The sequence below is a fragment of the Scomber scombrus genome, chromosome 20, assembly GCF_963691925.1.
Source record: "Scomber scombrus chromosome 20, fScoSco1.1, whole genome shotgun sequence".
Classification (NCBI taxonomy): Eukaryota; Metazoa; Chordata; class Actinopteri; order Scombriformes; family Scombridae; genus Scomber; species Scomber scombrus.
The window spans coordinates 1,231,773-1,253,953 of record NC_084989.1 but is presented as its reverse complement, the minus strand read 5'-3'; the positions used below and the strand labels follow the sequence as shown (position 1 = coordinate 1,253,953).

Genomic DNA, 22,181 nt, shown 5'->3' with positions numbered 1-22,181 from the left:
ATCCACTTTGAACATTGCAGTTATCAAAAAGTATGCACTCCACCGTGGCAAACTGCAGTTATCAGCTAATGTGTCATGCAATAATCTTTAATAACTGCATGTTTAATTGTAGAGTATGGTTTTCTTATGGATGAGTATGAGATTTTTAAAAAAGGTCCAATCCAGAAGCACACAAAACAAAACAAACATAGAAAAGAAAAAACTGCGGGTAGAATTCTCTAATTTGGGCCTTAAATAGATACATGGTTAGTATCAGAGGATAGGTGTGGATTTTTTCAAGTCTATTTTAATACCATATTTACTAGGCATAACTACTGTACCAAAGTGTTATTGGAATGTTATCCTTCCTTCTCTCCATACTGGCCGTGAAATGATTTTTTTTGTAGTGCAACTACACTGTAAGAAGTAAGGGTACTGGTTCTGTGTAAAAATGCAAGTTCAGCTGAAGCTTCTGTAGTCTCAGTCAGTTTGACAAATGAAGGTGGCTGCCTTCATCCTGGCAGACACATTCATTTTATGATGAATGAAGATGTTACAGTGTTTCCTGGTCTTGTGCAGAGGTTCCCTTTCAGTTCTCTGTGGGCAGAGCTGCTCAGTTTTGTAGTCATTTGATCCTTTGCTAATATAAAAATAATGATTAATGAATGAAGCTGTTAAGTAACTGGCTTTAACGCAACACCAGTAACACATCTATCATTACAGAAGTATCCCTCCACTGCCTCTCACCAGTGTAACCGTTCAGGAAGTGTCTTTTGGAAAACATCCACGTGACTTTCTGTGTCTAAGCTGAACTTCAGAATGTGTTTTTTGCACAGAACAAGGACTGTAGATTTTATCCTTCTTACAAAGATTACTTCACAAACAGTGCAGACAGGAGGAGTGATTACACCGACCTATAACGCTTACAAAATATATACAGCATGTGACTGTTGAATCCAAACTTATCCTTTACATAAAAGCTGATCATTTTCTGACAGTTAATAAGACAGGTCTTTTGCTGATGCCTGAATGTTAGACACATGTATTGTTGAGTCAACTCTTTGCTAAACCTTTCTTGACATTAATATATATAAATCACATTTGGAAAAAAAAAATATTTTGATGTTACTGTATGTCTTTATGAAGCAAATGCTACATTGCTCAGTGTATATTAATTGTATTTTCGTACAATGCTTTTTTGCTGCACATAATATTTCAGGGTGAGCTGGATGGCATTTATCAGCACAAAAATATATAAATTATACTCATATTTGTCACTGTAAAAAATAGTTTACTCAGACTCAACTCATATAATAAATGTCAAGATTTTATTGAGAATAAAGACAAACAGATTTATTTTCTTTGTTTTGTCTCTCACTGAATGATAAACTGAAACATTTGAGTTGTATGCCTGATCTAGCTCCAGATTATTTTCTATGAGTGAAGACAATCTGTACCAAGCACGTGTTTGTGAACAATGCTTTCACAAACTGGAAAACCAGTGAGTCTGTGGTGAATGTGGACTTACTTATAATAAAATATGTTTCCATACATTTGAATCTCTACACAGCAGCACTAAAAGTGGCAGTTCACTTACACTTTATAGAGTGAAGCTACAGTATAATATATATTTGAAAAAGTTATTTACTTAAATGCTCAAATTCTGACCTTATTTTCCACCATTCATTCATTATTTCCTGTTGGGTTTTTGTAACATGGCATTTGTAGGCCAACATTCATTTTAGAACAATTTTTCTTTGTGTTTTCATTTATTGTGAATTTCATGTCCACATACCGGACATTTCCAAAAAGGGATTTTAATAAAGAAGAAATATGAATATACAGCCTTGATAATTCCAGCTACTCTGAAAAGCAGCTTACAAAGAGCTTGGTACTTTCTTGATGTTAGATTTGTCTGATCTTAAACAGAATTGTTTTACATTTCATGTTTGTATGCTTCATTGTTAAAGTATAGCTTACAAATCTCAAGGATTGCTTGCTGATGTTTAAACATTCTGTGAAATGCCCCTGCTACGGTGTTTTCAGCTTATTGAGCACAAATACTGTACGCAGGGGCTTTTCACTTTGTATTCCTCATGCAAGTACTGAAGAGATAAAAGTGCAACAATAAAATATGTATATGAAGAATGTTGGCTAGTTTTATTTGTTTTTGTAAAAGGGAACGTTTGTAAAAATGTTAGATGAATGTGAAAAGTAGCTCAGGTGCTGCCTTACATTTTTAAAGCAGGGTAAAGAAAAAGTGTTATGATTATGATGATGTATGATGATACAAGAACACATTATTAGGATAGAAAGTACAAGTACATTAGCATATCAACTGTACATCACACTGGTCTGGGTGCTAGTCTACTGTACTATAGCAGAGTCCTCACACAGACAATAAATGACACTTTGCAGCAAATGTTATTGAGCTGCTTCAGTACATACTGTAGGCCTATAAATAACACCACAACAAAAGTGTCATCAAGGTTTTTGCACAAGGCATAGTTCACATGGAAAGTCCTCCAAATTAAACAAGAATGAGCTCCAGAATGACACAGTAGCGTTTTTTTAATAGGTTTTTTTTAATCAGCAGTTATCTGTTTGTATTTTTCAAACAGATAACTGGGTCATAATTACTATGCCTGTTAGATGGATCATTTTTTTGCAACTGATAGTATGAGTTATTCAGTTGTCTTAGGAGGACAGCCTCCACACAACATTTAGTTGACATTCTCCCTGTAGAGTTGCAACCATCAGTGAGTTTGTCGTTGTACTCACTCAGCAGCATTCTGTGTGTCTGTCTGCAAAGTCTTTAACAGTCTGTTCTATGTTCAGCTTCTCTGCTCATTCATCCTCAATACATAATGCACACAGTCCATCAGCCTGTCTACTCTCCCACTGCAACTCCTCACACACACACCACTGATGGTAGAACATTCACTGTGAATGTAGAAGTCATCAGCACTCCAACATGAGCAGGTAAGATAGATCCAGCATGCACGTGTGGTTCACACTGGGGTTATTTGATTTGGATGACTTAATGTGATGATATACAATAATGGAATCATCTTTAATCTTATTTCATTATTTGAACATTCTACTGTTAGACGAGGTACATAAAAAAATCACATAAGTGTTTGGATAAAGTGAGGATAAAGTGATTGCTAATAAAATAACTGCCTGATTTGTGTTTGTTGTGTGTTTTGCACCAATGATAAATACGAGAAAAGAAAGAAAAAAGTGGTGAAACATTACATCAAATGTATAAATCACAAGCTAAAGCAACTCTATTCTTAATGATACTGCTTCTGCTAATGTTATTCATCATGACCAATGACAGATAACAGAAGCATCCTCCACTCTGTCTGAATAACAGATTTCTGTATAGTTGGTACAGATGATGATCACATGTAGAGAGGATGCTTACACACAGACAATAGCTTTTATAAATGCAGCCAGGAAGCCTGTGTTTCCTATCAGGAACACCACTAACACCATCTTCTTGAGTTTTAAAATCTGAAAGAAATTGTACAGACAGAGCACTAATGAGAGGATGAGATGAAGGAACATTTAAAAGAAAACCTACAAACAAGCAAATGAATAATGAAAGTGAAAATGATACTCTCACCTCTCCGTGCTGCTGCCTTTCTAACTGAGCTGACAAAATGTTCTCTTTGTCTTCACTGTTGCTTTTTCCTGTGGATACATATACAATATTTAATCCAATATATTTTGTTGTAGAGATTAAAATACTATAAAAAGGGAACAATCCCAATAAAGCAGCTTCAGGAACACTGCAGAGCAGAGAACCTGAGCATCAATCCTTCCCACTGCTGTCTGTTGGAAGAGTTCATTTTAGGTCTGTCATTAAAACATTCACACAGAGGGTTGACATTTCCAAGCTATTTAGTATTCACATTCACACCCACCCACATAAATTCATCCACCTCTGACACACCAACACCATATTCATTTTTGGCTTTAGTCATAATGCTTTGGAACAGAACAATTGATTTTCTCGCTGCAGGCAGTGGCAGCACTCAGCGCTAATTGGAACAAACATTTAATACCAACTGTTTACTCCAGACACAAGAAACTAATCCACACATAACAGGGCTGAAAATTAAACATGTATATTAGTGATTACACTGGTGTATTCCACAGACACTATCAGCACTGAAGAGTCCTCCTCGTGTGTTAAAGCCCAGTCTCACCAACAATTAATGAATTAATCAATGAATTACATTTCAGTGTGATTGCCATTGAAATGTCTGACTGTAAGACAGAATTCTGTTAGATAGATAGATAGATAGATAGATAGATAGATAGATAGATAGATAGATAGATAGATAGATAGATAGATAGATAGATAGATAGATAGATAGATAGATAGATAGATAGATAGATAGATAGATAGATAGATAGATAGATAGATAGATAGATAGATAGATAGATAGATAGATAGATAGATAGATAGATAGATAGATGGAGGGCTGGGTAATAAATCAATATTATATCAATATTGTGATGAGACTAGATATCGTCTCAGAATATCGTATCATAATATTGTGACCTAGCATAGGTGTTCTTTCCTGGTCTTCTAGCTGTTCTATTATTTGGCTTTAACCCACTTTGTCATATTCTGACCTCCCTAGGTTTACCTGACTGGCTAGTTTGGCATAATATAATATCGACAATATATTCAAATTCAAAATTCAAATTCAAAATTACTTTATTTATCCCCGAGGGGAAATTCAATTAGTCTGTTAGCTCTTCTGTAAATTATCAAGAATTAGACAGCCTGATGGCTGTAGGAGCGAAGGATCTTTTAAATCTCTCCGTCCTGCAACGGAGAGAGAGGAGCCGTCCACTGCTGTTTTTTTGGTCCATAAAGGTGTTGTGTAGCGGATGATCCGGGTTATTCAAAATGGCCTCGAACATGTTGACAGTGTATCTCTCCACTACCTCCTCCAGTGTGTCCAACCTGGCTCCAATCACAGAGCCAGCTCTCTCATAAGTGTTGTCTTCTCCTGGTTTTAAAGGCTTCATTACAGTAACATGATTTCATTTTCTGAACTTACCAGATTGTTCTACCTATTCTATTATTTGCCTCTTACCCACTTTGTCATTATATTCACATTACTGATGATTATTTATCAAAGATTGCATTGTGGAAATATTTTCTGAAAGCACCAACAGTCATCTCTATAATATTGTTGTGATATCGAGGTATTTGGTCAAAGATATTTTAATATTTGATGTTATCCATATTGCCCAGCCTAGATGGATAGATAAGATACTTTATTAATTACGAAGGAAATTAAGGGATCCAGTAGCTTCTATGACACACACATACACACTGAACAAATACAGATTGCTTACAGATTCCAGGAAGTATACATAGTGGAGGAGGTGTAGTAGGATGCTATGGTAGGATAGAATGTGTACCATGGCAGTAGTGCAAAAAGTGACAGTACAAGGATATTACCAGTGCTATTACTGTATCTGATACTGTGGTACCTTTACTCCTGAGTGTGTAGGTGTGGGTTAGTAGCAGCAGGTCTGCCAGCACTATCCACAGCAGCCATCCAGTCAGCACTATAGGAGACCAGGGGCTGGGTAACAGCAATGCCTGTTGACCAGCACCCAGGAACACACACACCACTGAGAGAGAGAGAGAGAGAGAGAGAGAGAGAGAGAGAGAGAGAGAGAGAGAGAGAGAGAGAGAGAGAGAGAGAGAGAGAGAGAGAGAGAGAGAGAGAGAGAGAGAGAGAGAGAGAGTCTTTGTTATCATGGACACATACACTGTAGTTCATTTTAACTCAGTCCCACACACACCTTCCTGATAATAGTAAGTATAATACTGATAATAGGCAGGCAGACTAGGGTGTTCAGACCTGACTAACACATGACATGTTTCTGTCAACATATTGAATGAAAAGATCAAAACCAATGTAGAATAACACCATCCTTATCCTTTGAAGGAATTATGTTTTAATCTTCACCCTTCATATCGCCAGAGTAGATTTTTTTGCAACTTATATTTTTTGTCTGAACAGTGTTTGGTTATGATTACCGTACGTACTCTGCTATAACACTTGAAAATAGTGTGCTATCACAACCAAATTAGTGGAACACATTCACTATACTGCAAATGTGATGGAATACATATACATCAGTGGCTAGAAATCAGATTTAAATATTGTGTATAATTCATCATTACATAATGCTGAAACAGACAAACATTCCTAATTTGGAATAAATAAATCAATAATAATTGTGCCGACACTTATATATAACAGATGGTAGCAACAAATCTTCATATCATGACTCACACTTTGAGCAGCATTCACATGCAATGTCTGTAGAAAATACACTTTATAATGACTCTCCTCACCAGCCAGTATCTGGGTCACAGTGCCTGTTACAAAGTGTGTCCAGCTGAAGATGATCCTCCTGCAGATGCACAGAGACAGGACCTGACATGAGTACAGCTGCTGCAGATGAATTTAAAAATCCTAACAGTGCCTCTCACAGGACTGAATAAGCATAAAATCCACTTATTTGAGACAGTGATGAGGAAGTCATGGAGTTATTAAAATCTGGCTTGAGGTCTTACCGGGGGGACCCTGGAGCCGGTCGGAACATTGCCATAATTGGCTGGAGGACAGAGAGAGCAATGACAGTGCAGCCTATGTAGGGATGAGAGCCTGCATGCTGCAGAGTACAAGAAAACAGAGGAAGAGCAGCTGCAGTGAGGTCATTACAGCTGTTTTATCTGTGACAAGAAAATACCAACAAAAGCTTGATGCACTTCATCTGCTGCTGCCTCTACTACATTTACTACAACCACTATTTCTACTTTAAGAATAATAAATGAATAGCTGAGATGTGAAAACATGGTGACATTGTGGCAGTGATCTCATACTGGTCTATAAACACGAGTGGGACATACTGGTTTGTAGCTCAATACATTGACTTCTTTACACTGTCTGTTGCACTCAGTAAGAAGTCCATTAGTTCATACTGAAGATGTAAATATTCAAAAAACATCATTATCATTATCTAACATTAATAGTTCTTTTCCAGAGGATTATTTTCAGTGTCGGATGAATCCACATTGGATGCTCTTGGGAGTATTTATGGCAGCAGAACAGTGTGTGTGAAATGAGTCAAAATAAATTGCAGTGTGAGTGTTCATGATAATGAAATACTAAACTTAACTACTAAACTATAGCACAAAGGAGAAAGATATATAACGCTTTGATACACACACACACACACACACTTTTGGTGTGTGTCTGCATTAAGGATTCAAACAGGGATTCAGTAACAGTTAATTGGCTTAAAAAGAAAAACAAACTGGTGCAAGAATGAAACTGCAACAATGAATGTTTGGTAAGAGGCACAGAAATATATCATTTACCATATATTTACGGGGTAAATGCTTAGTAATTAGGAAAAGGAAGGATTACCAATGCATTTAATCAATAAATGGAGAATTCAGTCTCCCGGAACTGGAGACTCCTGGAACTTCTGGGAGAGTTGGGATGTCTGCACAGTGTAAGTTGACCGGCTAATGTGTATGTTATTATTACTCATTGTTGAACCTAACCGCTGTGAAACGATCAGATAATAAAGTGTTATTGATCTGATTCACCGGCTTCTTACTGTCAGCGCTCCCTCCCTCTTCATCCTCTCTACCTCACTCCACCACAGTTAACGCAACATCGTCTTGTAGCCGCTCTCTGATGGAGCAACTCTGTCCTAACAGGGAGGCTGAATAAAGTAGTAGTATTCCTGCATTGAACAGACTGTCTGAGAGCAGAGGAGAGCATCATCGTCACACACACACATACAGTGAGTTAGCTGCTCTTCTCAGCTGAGTGTGACAGAGACAGCTGTATGACGCTGTAGCCGTCTGTCACGACGTATTTGAGAGTCATAACGAGGCTTTTTTGGTTTTGTAACATCAGACATTATCTGCAATGTTCCTAGCTGCAGCTCAGTGGCAACTGGCAACCAGAGGCCTGTACTACGAAGATGGATTTTCTCTTATGGAGGTAACTTCAGGGTTAACTCTGGGTTTTCCGTCCTACGACGCTGGTTCACTTCTTACCAGGGTAAATCACCATGGTAACTTATGCTGAACGGCTAACCTGCTCCGGAGCAGGTTAAGTTCCAGAGTTAGATCCAAACCTGTCAAAACCATGTCCTCTGACCAATCACATCACCGAAAAAAAGTCATCATTCCTACAGGAGCCCGACATGGACAAAAGTCCTGAGTTTACAATAAAGCAACACGTTTTAAAAAAGGATGAATATAGACTGGCTAAATGTTTATAGGTCACTAGAAACATTGAGGCTTTTTATTTCCACTCCGGATTTAAAGCAGAGCTTCTAACAAACAGAGATCATTATTACTGTAGCTACACTAAACACATAATGATGATTTTAACTACATTTTAATTGTGCAAAGTATAGTTTATCTCCAGAGTGAAGCTGATTATGATGAGTATAGACTCCGATTTATCACTGCAGCTCAGAATAACATAAAAAAAACTGTGTGATGATCACTGGAAATTATGAAAGATCCTCTTTTATTAAAATGTTCTTTTATTTATGTTCTTCAGTGATTATAAATGCAACATTTGGATCAGATAGATCTCAGTCATTAACTACGTTTCCTCTCTTTGCTTCAGCAGCAGATACAGTCTGACATTATGCAGCTATATTTTATTCTTATTTTTTTCTTCTCGTGTTTGGCCATTTTATGATTACTTGGAATATATTTCTTACATAGGGCTACTTTAAAGACTTCTACTCTTGCATAATCATAATTCAAATGAATAATAATCATAATTCTAATCAACCTCTCTAATGTGGCTAACAAGGAAGAGCATTTCCTTTGTATTATGCATACTCTCATATGAGTTATATCACTGGATAAATAACAGATTTGAGTCATTCAAACAAAATAATTAATTATCCCCTCTTAAAATCATAAAACCATTTCTGCACAAATTCTTACAGAATTATATAACTTACAGACATATTTTAGTATACGAGTTATTAGCAGTCAAATCTTTAATGCTCAATATTTAAAAACTAGTGTCTGAGAGAAATGTATAATACATACAAATCAAACTTCTGTTAACCTTTTGTGCGTCTGCCTTAATAACTTTCTTGACAGTCTTGATGCTGCACTTCTCTTAGTTTGTCCAACTGCAGTCCAGCACATTTGAAGGATGCATCATCCATCCATACCTAACACATTCTCATCACCTTTATGATGAAGTAGCTGAGGCTGTGGACAAACCTGCCTCTGAGGTGAGTCACAGGGAACAAACTCTTAGATGGATTCAACACTGTGTGTCACACACACACACACACACACACACACACACAGCAGAACAGCATGTGACTAACACGGTTGAGTCATTCACCCACATACTCACCACGGTACAGCTTGAGGAACACACAGAGACACTACAGTGTTAGCAGTGATAGCTGCATGTCAATTCACAGCAGAGGAAGCTGAATTAACCAGGAAAGCTCAAGCCTCAAGACACAATATATAAATCCTCCTCACAATCACACCTTAAGTCAGAATTTAGCCTTTTAGCCACACACGTGGTGGAAAGTAATTAAATACATTAACTCAAATACTGTACTGTAGTAAACAGTACTGTAAACTTTGTCTGTTTTGATGAAACAAGGTCAATTAAAAAAAAATTAAAACCAAAGGAGAAGGAGTTCCCAGATCAAACAATAAGCATCAGTGATTGGTTGAAGCTAAGCACATTCACAACTCATTCATTTCTCTGTCTGGCTGATGATTGGTCCACTGAATGTGCTGCTGCTCTCTCCCACTCCACAGAGCCACATTAGCATTCAGTCATTCAGAAATATTGATGAAGAATTAAGGCCTGTCCAAAAATGCTTTGATGTATTGCTGCAGGGGTCGTAAAACCCATCAAATCAAGCAAGAAAGTTGCAAAGTTGACAACACAAAAGATTGTTTTTACACAAAATGTGTGTATTGGTGGAAAAACCACCTATACCGCATCAGCATGCCAACTCTTTAAGAATGTGGTCACACTATTCGGATGACATTTTCACCTGGCTGAAAGCCAATCACAATGTGAGGCAGAACACTTCCACCACAGCATTAGAGCCCTTAAAGCAGAGCTACAAATGTATAGCTTGTCCTGAGCTCGTCTACAGAAAAGGTCATTTGAGCCATCAAAAGGAAAAGGGTTCATCCACTGAGAAACATGAGGATGAAAAGCAAATGTTAGAACAATTTACCTGTTCAATAATGAGATATTCTCTGTGCTAAACTGAGCTGGAAGTCAGAAAAGGTTTTTTTTAATGCCAGCAGGAACATCCTACTACTGCAAAGTGTTTCATGTTACTCAACTATGTTTTTCTCATAGTTTATTTATATGTTATAAATTTACTGCCTAAAGTTGTGACACACACACACACACACACACACACACACACACACACACACACACACACACACACACACACACACACACACACACACACACACACACACACACACACACACACAGCTCCACTGACACAATAACAAGTCATGATGACACATGATGTGTGTGTGGGCCTGACACAAAGACACAGAAAAAAAAACATTTAGAGAAGCTAAGAGCCAGCTAGACAGATGGAGAAACGGGTGGACAGGTGGAAACGCATTGGGGGTGTGTGTGTGGGGGGTATGTGTGTGTGTGTGGGGGGGCTGCAGTACACACACAAACACACATACAAATACATCAGACCATTGTCACTTGGGGACATTACATAAACTTACATTCATTTCCTGTAGACTTACCCTAACCATAACTATAACCATTAAATGCCTAAATCTTACCGTTACCCTGTCCTTAACCACTGGCCCAGAAATGTGACTGTTCCCAATTGGGAACACATCTTCAACACAATTGGACAAGCCACACACACACACACACACACACACACACACACACACACACACACACACACACACACACACACTTACCTTGCTCCATCCTCTCCTGTATATAAAAGGCAGAGTGAAGGCCGCAACAGTTAGGACCACAGCCAAGACCATCATGGTTCGATGGAGCTACAGTTATATATAGAAGGAGATGGATAGAGAGTAGCAAAACAAAACAATTGTTTATGAAAATTGTAATTTTTTTCTTTGATAGAGACATTCAGAATATATCATATATATGTGTGGAAGTCTTCAGTTTTATTATAATATACACACTAGTCCTCTCACCTGAAACCAGAGCCGGTGTCCTAGCAGAGTCTTTTCAGGCCAGAGGTGTTTGTAGTGGCGAGAAATGAAGACAGCTGTGCTCACTGTCCACATCCATGCTGTCAGCATTAACACACCTGACAGGACAATGATGCACACAAAAAAAACTTAATACTGGTTTGTAGAGTGTATTTGGTGTCAACATACATACATTGTCTGAAAGTAAAATGCAATCTGTTTGATCACATACAATATTCCTAGAATTGGTCAAAGGAATTCATTGGAATGTACTCTAATTAGAGTTTAGATAGGTTTAGTAAAGAAGAAACTCCACTTATTTTACATAAATGTGTCTTTCCAGGTGTTGGGAATTACTACTGCTGTTTAAAGCTTTTTGTTTCCCCAGAGGGAGCCCAGATTTAATCTGCCTGAAGTGATGTCACTTGAGTCAGTGTTGGTAAGGTGTCAAAAATATTCCATAAAGGAACTGCATGTTTTCATTCTAACCAAGCAGGAGCACAACAGGTTTGACTCATTTAATCGCTGGTCTTCAGACAGTTCATTAGTTGAATCGTGTTGTGATTGGTTGGTTGAATAAAAGCCTGCAGGCACATGTCCCTTTATGGAATAGTTTGGACATGCCTGTGGTAGCAAAGACTAAAAGTCTGAAAATGAAAACAAAATCTAGGGATGTAGAGTTGGAAAGAAGTGAGGTTACCAGATCTCTATAGCTCCTCATCTCTGCTTGAGGCTAGAAGCTCCAACACTCCAACCTCTGACTGACCCATCAGCTGTCAAGTTGCAATATTATAGGAGTGCAATGCTGAATCAGTGATGTACTTTTTCAAGTTGAAACTAAAAGTTATTCCTGATCTATAAAATAGGAAACTTACAATAAAACCCTACAAGGTCCTGAAGTTTCTGAGGATTTCAAGCACATCTTGTGCTCATCACAATCTATGTGTGTGGGCGGCTGTGGCTCAGGAGGTAGACCGGTCATCCGGTTCGATTCCCGGCTCCTCCAGTCCACATGTCGATGTGTCCTTGGGCAAGATACTTAAGCCCAAATGGCTCCCGATGGCTGTGCCAACAGTGTGTGAATGTTCGCCTCCATCTGATGAGCAGGTTGGCACCCTGTGTGGTAGCTCCTGTCATCAGTGTATGAATGTGTGTATGTGACATGTATGTAAAAGCACTTTGAGTGGTTATAAAGACTGGAAAAGCATTATATAAGTACAGTCCATTAACCATGTATAGAACTTTGATTATGTGATAACAAGTGCTCAAACATATTCCACTTGCTTAATAAGGCAATGACATATGATCAAAAGCTCCACAAAAAGCTTGAAAGTGATTCTTGAGTTTAGAAAAAAAAATGTACATTTTCAAAATTGCCTGAAAACATTTAGATCTCCAGGGGATACTTTCTTTTTTAAAGATTATATTCTGTCTTATCTTTGACGGAGGAAAGTGCAGAGAGACAGGGAACATGGAGTACAGTCCAGTGATCCTTTTTGCATTCATACACAATAAATATAAAACTAACAGGCAGAACACTACACTAGAAGAACATTTTGACACATACGTATTGCATGTGGATGTAATGAACATGGCCATCTAGCCTTTAGTTATTAGACTAGAAAAGCTTTAGATTATTCAATCAATCAATCAATCTTTATTTGTATAGCGCCAAATCACAACAAAAGTTATCTCAAGGCACTTTACAGATAGAGCAGGTTATAAACCGTACTCTTCAGGTTTTAATTTTAAAGAGACCCAACATTCCCACATGAGCAGCACTTAGCGACAATGGCAAGAAAAAACTCCCTTTTAACAGGAAGAAACCTCAGAACCAGGCTCAAAGTGGGAGAACATCTGCCTCGACCGGTTGGGGTATAAAGGAGAGAGAGGAAGAATAGGAGAGAGAGAGAAGCACATTGATAATCAACATAGAGATTATTAGTCTTGTTAATATACAGAGTCAATGCTGAACCCATTATCAGTCTAACTGTTAGCATGTTTCTCAACCAACCATGGAACTTGATCAGTAGAGGGGAACGGGATCCACTGAGATCCTCTGCAGGTCCACTGATCCATTTGTGATGGGTGGAGATGAGAGGCTGGTGATCATGTTTGTGGATAAGACCTGTGGAGGAAAAAAGTTGTGTAAACATCGACTCTAAAAGAGATTCAGGTTCAATTCAGTTTGAGGCATTTCTTTTCAGAAGTCAGTTTAAGACATAGAGGAAACAGTGCATGCTATTCACAGCATTGTGACTCATGGCAGAATTCACACTGCAGGCCTGACTAATCAGATTGAAATACTCATGACCCACAGAATGAACAAGCAAAACCATCTCAGCCTTACTCAAAGTGTCTCCATGAATACAACACCTGACTGACTGATCATCACAGCTGGTACTCAAGTTTAGAAACTCCAGTAAATATCTGCATACACAAAGTACCAATATAAAATACATTACAACAGAATACTATAGAATCATTGGAATTAAAACATTAAAGTGCTTTCAGATGGTTTTTGTTTAACACTGTGTCATAACAGCAAGTGAGCGTCCACCTATCACATCGCATTGTGTACATCAGACGCTTTCTATCCACGCTGTTAAATATCAACTTCTGTTTCATCATGTAAAAAAACCATGGACCTATCAGCTGTGCACTCAAGATCAGACTGGAGACATAACCACTCAAGTAAAAGATGGGTGAGTACTTGTTATCCTACCTTTGTAATTTTTAAACACATTTTAAATATTTAAATGTTTATTTACTGTAAATACAATACAGTCAACAGCAACTTAACCCCAAACTTCCAGCTCAGTGGTGATCTCCCTCCAGCCAGCTGCTCCCTTATCTAGGTTTTTGTAGTGAAATGAGCAGGTATAGAGATAACTTCTCATTTCAGCTAAATAAATCAGCTGCTCCTCATCCGTGACGCACTTTCAACAGGAGCAACAGGAAGTAAAGACTGTCTAAAAAAGTTCAGCTCAAAATGGTTTGCTGCATGGCACTGCATACCGCTGTGTTGTCAATTAGGTCATTCCAACAGAAAACAATGCAATCAAACGGATTCTGTCGCTGACGCTTGCTCATGTCACACTCAGTTAGGACACAGTGGAATCTGAATGGGTCAACAAATGGGCCTCCAGCCTATAATTTGCACACCTTCACCTGACCTAGGTTGAACATTGGTGCTTATCTTTGGTGATTTGGGGTAGGATCATTTAAATCAACGTTTACCACTGAGGCACCATATTAAGTATAACAGAGTGATTCAGTATTGCACTTCCATAAAGTTTGGAGACTAACAAGAGAACGATTTAAAAAGTAATGACTGACTTTTAGTGGCCAGTATAGGCTGAGTTCCAAAAATACTGGATCCTACATTTCACATAATGCAATTCATTAGTGTCTTCTGCATAAGCCCTCCCTGTCTGGTGAACACCCACAACTTCAGCTTCATGCCACCAGTTTGTTAGGATTTCTGTGATGATAATAATAATAATAATAATAATAATAATAATAATAATAATAATAATAATAATAATAATAATAAGTTCAATTTAAATAGCACCATTCACAAACCCAAGGACGCTTTACAGAGAAGAAGAAGAAAAAGTGATAGATTTGTCTCTCCATAACCCTGATGACATCACTTTGACATACAGTACATCATCAGGGATACTTTATCAGACTTGACAGTTCCAAAAGTTCTTCAGGGGTGACAGAATACATCATACAACCCCTTTCACTGGGTGAGAAGTCCTTTGTGTGGCTAGTAAATTAGGGTTACACTTTATGTGCTGTGTCATGCATTGTGTGCAACTAGTGCATTAATGCTATGAGTCAACATTCAAATAAATGCACTAGATAGCTCAACAAGAATTAAATATTTAAGTATAGCCGTATGTACACAAGAGTATACTATTCTATTTTTCTGGCCACTCCATAGCGTCAAATTGGCTAAGGATATAACAAAAATGATTGGCCAATTTTATATCATATTTGCAAATTCAAATAGTCTCGTCTTACCCTGGTGGGATCTACCATGGGCAAGAAACAGGAAGTAGCTCTGGTTTAAATTAAAACTGTTCCCCAACTGAGGAAGGAGGCTTTTTCTATGGAAACTGCACTGGATGACTCCATCAGCCAGTCTCCAGGCTCGGCCCCACAGAGCATCCTGCAAACACAAAGGTCAAAACTGATGACTGACAGTCTGTTAAAGCATACAGGTATTGGTGATGATCAGACATGTGTTGACAATAAGTGTGTGAAGTGTACCTCTGTTGTCAGCTCAGGGTGTGTTCGCCCAGAGACATACGCAGCACTGATGGTGATTCTGCTTCCATCCTTCACACACACATAGATGTCATCATTCCCCTACAAATGAGTAGGGACATGGAGGAAATTGAGTTGCATACTCTACTGCATTTATTCGACAGCTGAAGTTAATTTTCATATCCAAATTTCACATACAAATAACATAATGATAAGCTTTTTGATTTGTGGGCTCTTAAATTAACACTGTGTGTATTTTTCATATTATTTTTCTATTTGTCATGTGTATGTGTACTACTAAATACAAATAAATAGCATGTTTGAGGCCTGGAGAGGTAAAACTGACACCATCTAACGTTTCTGGGTCTTTGAGCTTCTTAGTGGTGTCAAAAGTGGAACAGTGTTCTTTGAAACTCTACATCTCATGATGAAACGCACCATCCATTTGTCCAGCGACAGAGCGAAGGACACGTAACCTTCTGCAGGCCCACTGAGTTCAAACATCACACTCCTCTCTTCTTCATCAGTGGTAAATGACAGGAAGAAACAGCGGGGATGGGACTCTGGGTCACAGCCCAGTGGGTCCCTGAGGCAAGACTTAGTATGGCCACAACCCTTTGAACTAAACTGAGGAGGAAGAAGACAACATATGCTGGGGTTGAAGAGTACAAGTTTGAAAATGGAAGAATCTGTGGGTGTGGAGTTAGCAGACCTGTAACACAAGCATTACACACCACGAGGATTTGACAAGAAAAAATGCACAAAATATAGAATTATAGGAGTGCAAAAGTAAATCTGTGGAGTATTATTTTACTCCACAGATTTAGTGGCTCAGGACGTAGAGCAGGTCATCCGCTAATCAGAAAATCAGTGATTCAATTCCCGGCTCCTCCAGTCTGCATGTCCTCGTGTCCTTGGGCAAGATACTTAAACCCAAATTGCTCCTGATGGCTGCACTAAAGGTGTGTGAATGTTAGTTCTCCCTGATAAGCAGGTTGGCACCTTGCGCTGCTGCCCCTGCCATCACTGTGTGAATAGGTGAATGTTACTTGCTGTGTAAAAGCGCTTTGAGTGGACTAGAAAAGTGCTATGTAAGTACAGTCCATTTACCATTTTAAAAGCTTTGCATCAGTCAACCAGTGGGAGAGTTGTGTGCAATTTGTTGGCAGAGCTTCATATGTGGTGTTATTCTCCAATAAAACTGCACAGTAGATATGGATGTAGTTAGATATTGGTACAGGGGATCAGTTCTCAATATTACAGGAATGAATTAAGTACTTAAACAGCCACAGTGAACTCTTAGATGAAGAGCTGCAGGATCTAACAGCAGCTGCTGATACAGTTTATCTATCTGGTCACTCAGTGTAAAGTTCAGAGGAGACTGACAAAGCCACTGTGGTTTTTAGGGTTATTTTTAATTTCTTTGAACAAAACATGCTGGACATGAGACCTTTCACAATCATTACTGTGTACATTTTCTGTGACAGTGTCAGACACTGACCGATGTGGAAAGAGTAGCAGGGCTGGTGGTTTCAGCAGGAACAGCAGTGGTTGGAACAGCAGTCGCTCCTCTCAGAGACACCACAGGACCTGTAATCTTCACCCAGTACACCTTATACTCATGCACTACAGTCACACTGGAACAACAAACAAAACACAAACCATTAGAAACTGAAATATGAAATAGGGAAAGATATCCTTTGGTACATTCACGCTCATCATTCTGGAGCAGAATGCACGAGCTGGGCGCATGCCTGAGTGGAATGTTATGTCACTTTAACGCTAGCACCGTTTTAGTTTTTATAATGTTAATAACTGTTTACATTAAAACTACAAGTATGTCAGCCTGTCACTTTTCCTGAATATGCTTTTGTTGTTTTCTGAAGCCCATAAGGTGCTAAAATAAAACACAAATGATTTCTGAGCATTTATACCTCTGACCCCCCTACAGGCCGGGTTATACAAAATGCAGTATTTATTTATTTTTTATTATTGCCTACGGTAAGATTTTCATTTTACGGGGGCTTTTTTGTCGCGTTCCATGATTGGCTCGTCTGTTATATTTTCCATCTGTTATTGTTTCCATTTGATATTGCATTATTATATGTGGGACCTATGAAGGATGGAGGCTTTTGCTCTGTGCCAAGCTTTCCAACAGTACAACACTGGCAGCTACTGACCTGAGAGAGCCTCACCATCTCCAGATGCAGGTTGATTATAGTAAAGCAGCCAAACTACACAATAACACAAATGGTAGGATACACAGACCCATCTGTAGACCCATCTCTGAAAATGAAAATATATGAAAATGAAAATATTTCTACAAAGTAAATATCTATAACCTTTTGTTATAGTGGAAGAATGATACTTTTTATGAATAAATGATCCCATTTTATGTTCATGTATGACCTTGATCTCCTGTAAAGGAAAATATTGCACCATCAGGCTGCTATGATGGTGCAACTTTGTTTCTCTTTTAGATTTGTATAGTATTGTGTTTGTTTGTATTGCTTTTTATATTGTTGTGTTTGTTTGTTTGCTTTTTTTGTTCTATTTTATCTTATTTATTGAGAGAAGGCCTCACAAAAATGTAATTGTACTGCTGGTATAATGACAATAAAGTTCATTCATTCTTATTTTTAGCATAATCATTGTCATCATTATTATAATTATTATTATGTTTCCATGTGCCATAGGCGGATTGCAGAAGCATCATTAAAAAAAATACTCTGGTTCCTTCAGTGTATTTTTTCTTCTTTTTTTATCTTGCAATGTTCTTATCAAAATAGACACTATAATATAGCCTGAAATAAGTTACAAGTTTTATAATAATTTGGGCTTGTTGTAATTTATCATTGTGAATCTAATTGGTGCATAATCAAAATGTGTAAAAAATGTGTAGCACCTATACAAAAGTATAACACAATATAACATTTTCATTTTTGTGCATTTTGGGCAAATTGGAAAAGTCATCAAATTTCTGGGTAAAAGACATTTGTGGTGTTTTTACAGCTTTCAAATGTAAAATATATGGAGATTTTTTGCATGTGATCATAGAAAGCAAATATATCATTATTTAAAAAATGTTGTTATACAGTCACAACTTTCGAACAATCTCAGTGAAAACTGCTGCTCTCAGCTAATTCCTTCTGGGAAAGCGGTGTGTATTGTTGTTGACCACACTGTGTCATTTCTTATCATTACAGTACTACCACTCACTGACGCCATACTATGGAAGCAGTTAAGGCATTCTCAGTACTCACAGAAACTGCACTTTTTCTGGAGGGTTTTGAGGAGACTCCCACACTGCCTTAACTTGAGTCTTTTTGGAGCTTCTTCGGTGGCTCACCCCAGATCCCTTCAAATGATTCACAGCAGCACAAACACATAGAACAACACAATGTTCATCCATACTGAGGTGGCATGATGAGGCTGGCACTGCCTCATGCATACATACAGAAAGTAATAATTAAGTGGGAATCAGAGGTTAACAGCACATTACACTAAAAATGACACTAAAAGTCAGTCTTCCCTGCCCATGGCTGACTCATTAACTCTAATACATGCATTCATTCATCCAGACTTCTTTACTACAGTATGTTCTGTTTTCAGGTGTGCCATGTGCTAGATGGTTTAAAATACTGCAGCTAGAATCTCAACTAAAACAACATTTGTCCATATCACACCAATTCCAGCCTCCCATCATTGGCTTCTTAATGATGTTAGATCAGACTTGAAGGTGCTTCTGCTGACTTTATCATTATAATTGTATTTTCCTGTTCCATGATGTATCTCTGCAATTTGTCTTCTGTTCCTTACACACATCCATTACATGTCTGTCCATCCTGTGAGAGTGATCCCTCCTTTGTTGCTCTTTCTGAGGTTTCTTCTATTTGTTTTTCCTAACCTAACCCTTATCCATTTATTTCCTTCTTTGAATTGAGGTTCTAAGGACAGAGGATGTTTGTACAGACTTTAAAACCCACTGAGGCAAATGTGTGATTTGTGATATTAGACTATACAAATAACACTGAATGACTTAACTTGACAAAGGACTGAGTGAACGATTTCTGCACCAGTTAGTGCACCACTGGCTGGCTGTCAGTGCAGTAGGTCTGCATTTGACTTTATCTGATCGATATGGCTGGCAGACAAAGTGCAATACATAGCTAAGTATTGCTCAATATCACTGTCTTTGTATTGGAGCTGCTGAAAGAGTTGAGTCAAATATTTAGTATTTTTTATACTGAGGAGAGGACAGGTATATAGAGTTTCATCCTGAGTTGTAAGTTTGGAAATGAATCAGAATCACAGAGGCACTAAAACTGTTCATCAAAGCCGTGTTGAAGGAAGCAGCGACTGCAGGATACAGCATCAATATGAAATTAAATAACAACAACAAAACAATCAAAATCATATTGAACATAACATATTTGCGAAGAAAACAAGACATCAGAATAGATCTCACAAACTGTTGTTATGTCCTCTATTACGTATTGTTATTATGTATATGTGGTGACTGTTAATTCATTTCCCAATGGTATGACTGATACCATAATGGCTGATATATGATATATGATAAATGCAGCATACGATTAATCTCTACAGCAGTAATTCCATCAGTACAACAACAGGATCATGCTGTATTTACCACTTTCTCTTCTCTAAAAAGTGATTTCATTAACCAATTATTTCCAATTGTCCATTTTTTAACTACTGTCTTTTACCATCAATTAAATTCAACACTTGTTGCACAGATGTTTCACTATAATGGGAATGTTGGGTCTCTTTAAATTAAATTAAAGAGTACGGTTTAGACCTGCTCTATGTGTAAAGTGCCTTGAGATGACTTTTGTTGTGATTTGGCGCTATACAAATAAAGATTGATGGATGGATGGATGGATGGATGGATGGATGGATGGATGGATGGATGGATGGATTGATTGATAGATATAAGCTTTTCATTGGCTCAGAGGGCATTAACCCAGCCCTTTACCAGGAGGAACTGAAACATCTGGAGCAATATTGAGTTTCAATGGTGGACAGGTTTAAAGGACAGGTTCACAATGTCTGTGTTTGGTCAAAATAACAGTTAGATTGACCATATTAACAATGAAAGAGTGTACCGGAGTGTGGCCACACTGTAGCAGCTGGGACTCATGCGGGTCAGTCAGGATGAAGAACCCCACTGCTGGAGAGTCAATTTTCCCAGCATCCCGAGCTTCCATCAGGAACCCCTTGAACAATGTGTGTTTGGAGGAGGCCACTTGTAAGGATACTGTTGATGAGGAATGAGAGGAAGACGGATGACGGCTAACAGGGGAGAAGACGTGTCACCACAGTGGACTGTAAACCTTGAGTTTAGCATCGTACCTGTGATGTTGTCTCCAGGATTGAATGACAATTTATCCACAGTGATGCTGTATGGAGGAGGGTCAGGGCTGGGATCATGACCATGTTGAGGGACCATATCTCCACAGGCAATGCTCACCTTCCCATTACTGTACCCTGTGACTGGGTCTACACACCCAGTTAGCACCACCAGCAGAAAGAATGAACACCACATTGCTAAAGCAAAAGGAGAGAAGCAACAAACATATTTATTAGAGTGTCTTTAAATGTATTCTCTTCTCTGCTGAGACAGTCCTCACCAACACACAAAAACCAAACACTTAAAATCTCCTGTTGCCATTTTCTTAAGAACCAACCTCTTTGTGAATAATGACTGTTCTCTTTCTCTTGGGGTTCTCTCCCTGTGTTTCCTGTCATCTCTCTTCTATCAAATAAAGGAATAAAATGCCCCCAACAATAATGATAATGATGAAAACAATCCTTATGAAAACTTGTACTCTTTGCACACCACCTACCAACAGTCAACTTTGACTTCAACTTAACCAACCCTGAGGTGGCAGATCAGAAAACATTCATATAGGTAATTTTGGAATGCAGAGGACTTATTAAATCTTTTTTTAATTATGAACTGTGTTGAGATTCATCAACATGTGGAATAAATTGAGCTTGAAGATCATTCTCAAACTTTAAACTTTAAAGTTTGACAAAACAGAAGTCCACTTACTACTTAGAGTTGTTGCTGCCTTCATCAGGAGTTTGTTCAGATTAGTTTTGCTTGAAGTGAGAAACTTCATCCACAGAGATACTGTATGTGGCTGAAAGCCAGAAAGAAAAACAAACAAAAAAGTTTAGTTCTCCCACCTGTTGATTAAATTCAACACAGTTCGTAATTAAAAAGGAATTAAAAAGTCCTCAAAACACATGTGTGTTTAATAACCCACATAGAGAAACAGCAGTGTTAAAGTCATAGTGTCCAACAGTATAGAACAAAGGAACTGTATTAACAAAAATAACTATAATCTCCATTCTTTCACATGTAAAAATCACATAAAACACAAAAGGGATGAGTGAGTAAATACAATAGGCTTGCACTATACAACAGCAGTCAGTATAGAATGAAACTGATGTAGGCTAACTGTATATAGTGTGTAAATAATACTGTAAATATAATGGGAATAATTAGAATAATAATATTCAATTACATAGTACTCCCTGTAGAAAAAAGCATTCACATGGCTTACTTACCCAGCTTACTAGGATGAATGAGTCAGTTTGAACCTCC

General features: G+C 38.1%; 1 protein-coding gene across 2 annotated transcripts; it reads right to left on the bottom strand.

Moving 5' to 3' along the window:
* Positions 1-3,405: 3,405 nt before the first annotated feature.
* frrs1b (ferric-chelate reductase 1b) lies at positions 3,406-21,695 on the bottom strand. 2 transcript variants are annotated; one of them, XM_062441467.1, is made up of 16 exons: positions 21,624-21,695; positions 20,921-21,115; positions 20,674-20,825; positions 18,811-18,905; positions 17,049-17,184; positions 15,986-16,174; positions 15,551-15,649; positions 15,302-15,449; positions 13,284-13,397; positions 11,273-11,388; positions 11,027-11,113; positions 6,602-6,699; positions 6,380-6,438; positions 5,503-5,646; positions 3,611-3,678; positions 3,406-3,498 (listed from the first exon to the last, which is right to left on the bottom strand). In XM_062441467.1, the coding sequence occupies exons 1-16, from the start codon at positions 21,691-21,693 to the stop codon at positions 3,406-3,408; spliced, it is 1,863 nt and encodes a 620-aa protein (XP_062297451.1). In that variant the 5' UTR covers positions 21,694-21,695. The 2 variants fall into 2 exon arrangements, with proteins under 2 accessions (XP_062297451.1, XP_062297452.1); XM_062441468.1 differs by lacking the exon at positions 21,624-21,695 and adding an exon at positions 21,256-21,297.
* Between the last annotated feature and the right edge of the window lie 486 nt (positions 21,696-22,181).

Excerpts from the sequence above, each read along its gene's own strand:
- frrs1b (XM_062441467.1), bottom strand. The coding sequence starts at position 21,693 with ATGAAGTTTCTCACTTCAAGCAAAACTAATCTGAACAAACTCCTGATG. Across the intron at positions 20,826-20,920 it reads TCCTGGAGACAACATCACAG|TATCCTTACAAGTGGCCTCC; the intron begins GTACGATGCTAA and ends CCTCATCAACAG. Across the intron at positions 16,175-17,048 it reads CTGCTACTCTTTCCACATCG|TTTAGTTCAAAGGGTTGTGG; the intron begins GTCAGTGTCTGA and ends CTTCCTCCTCAG.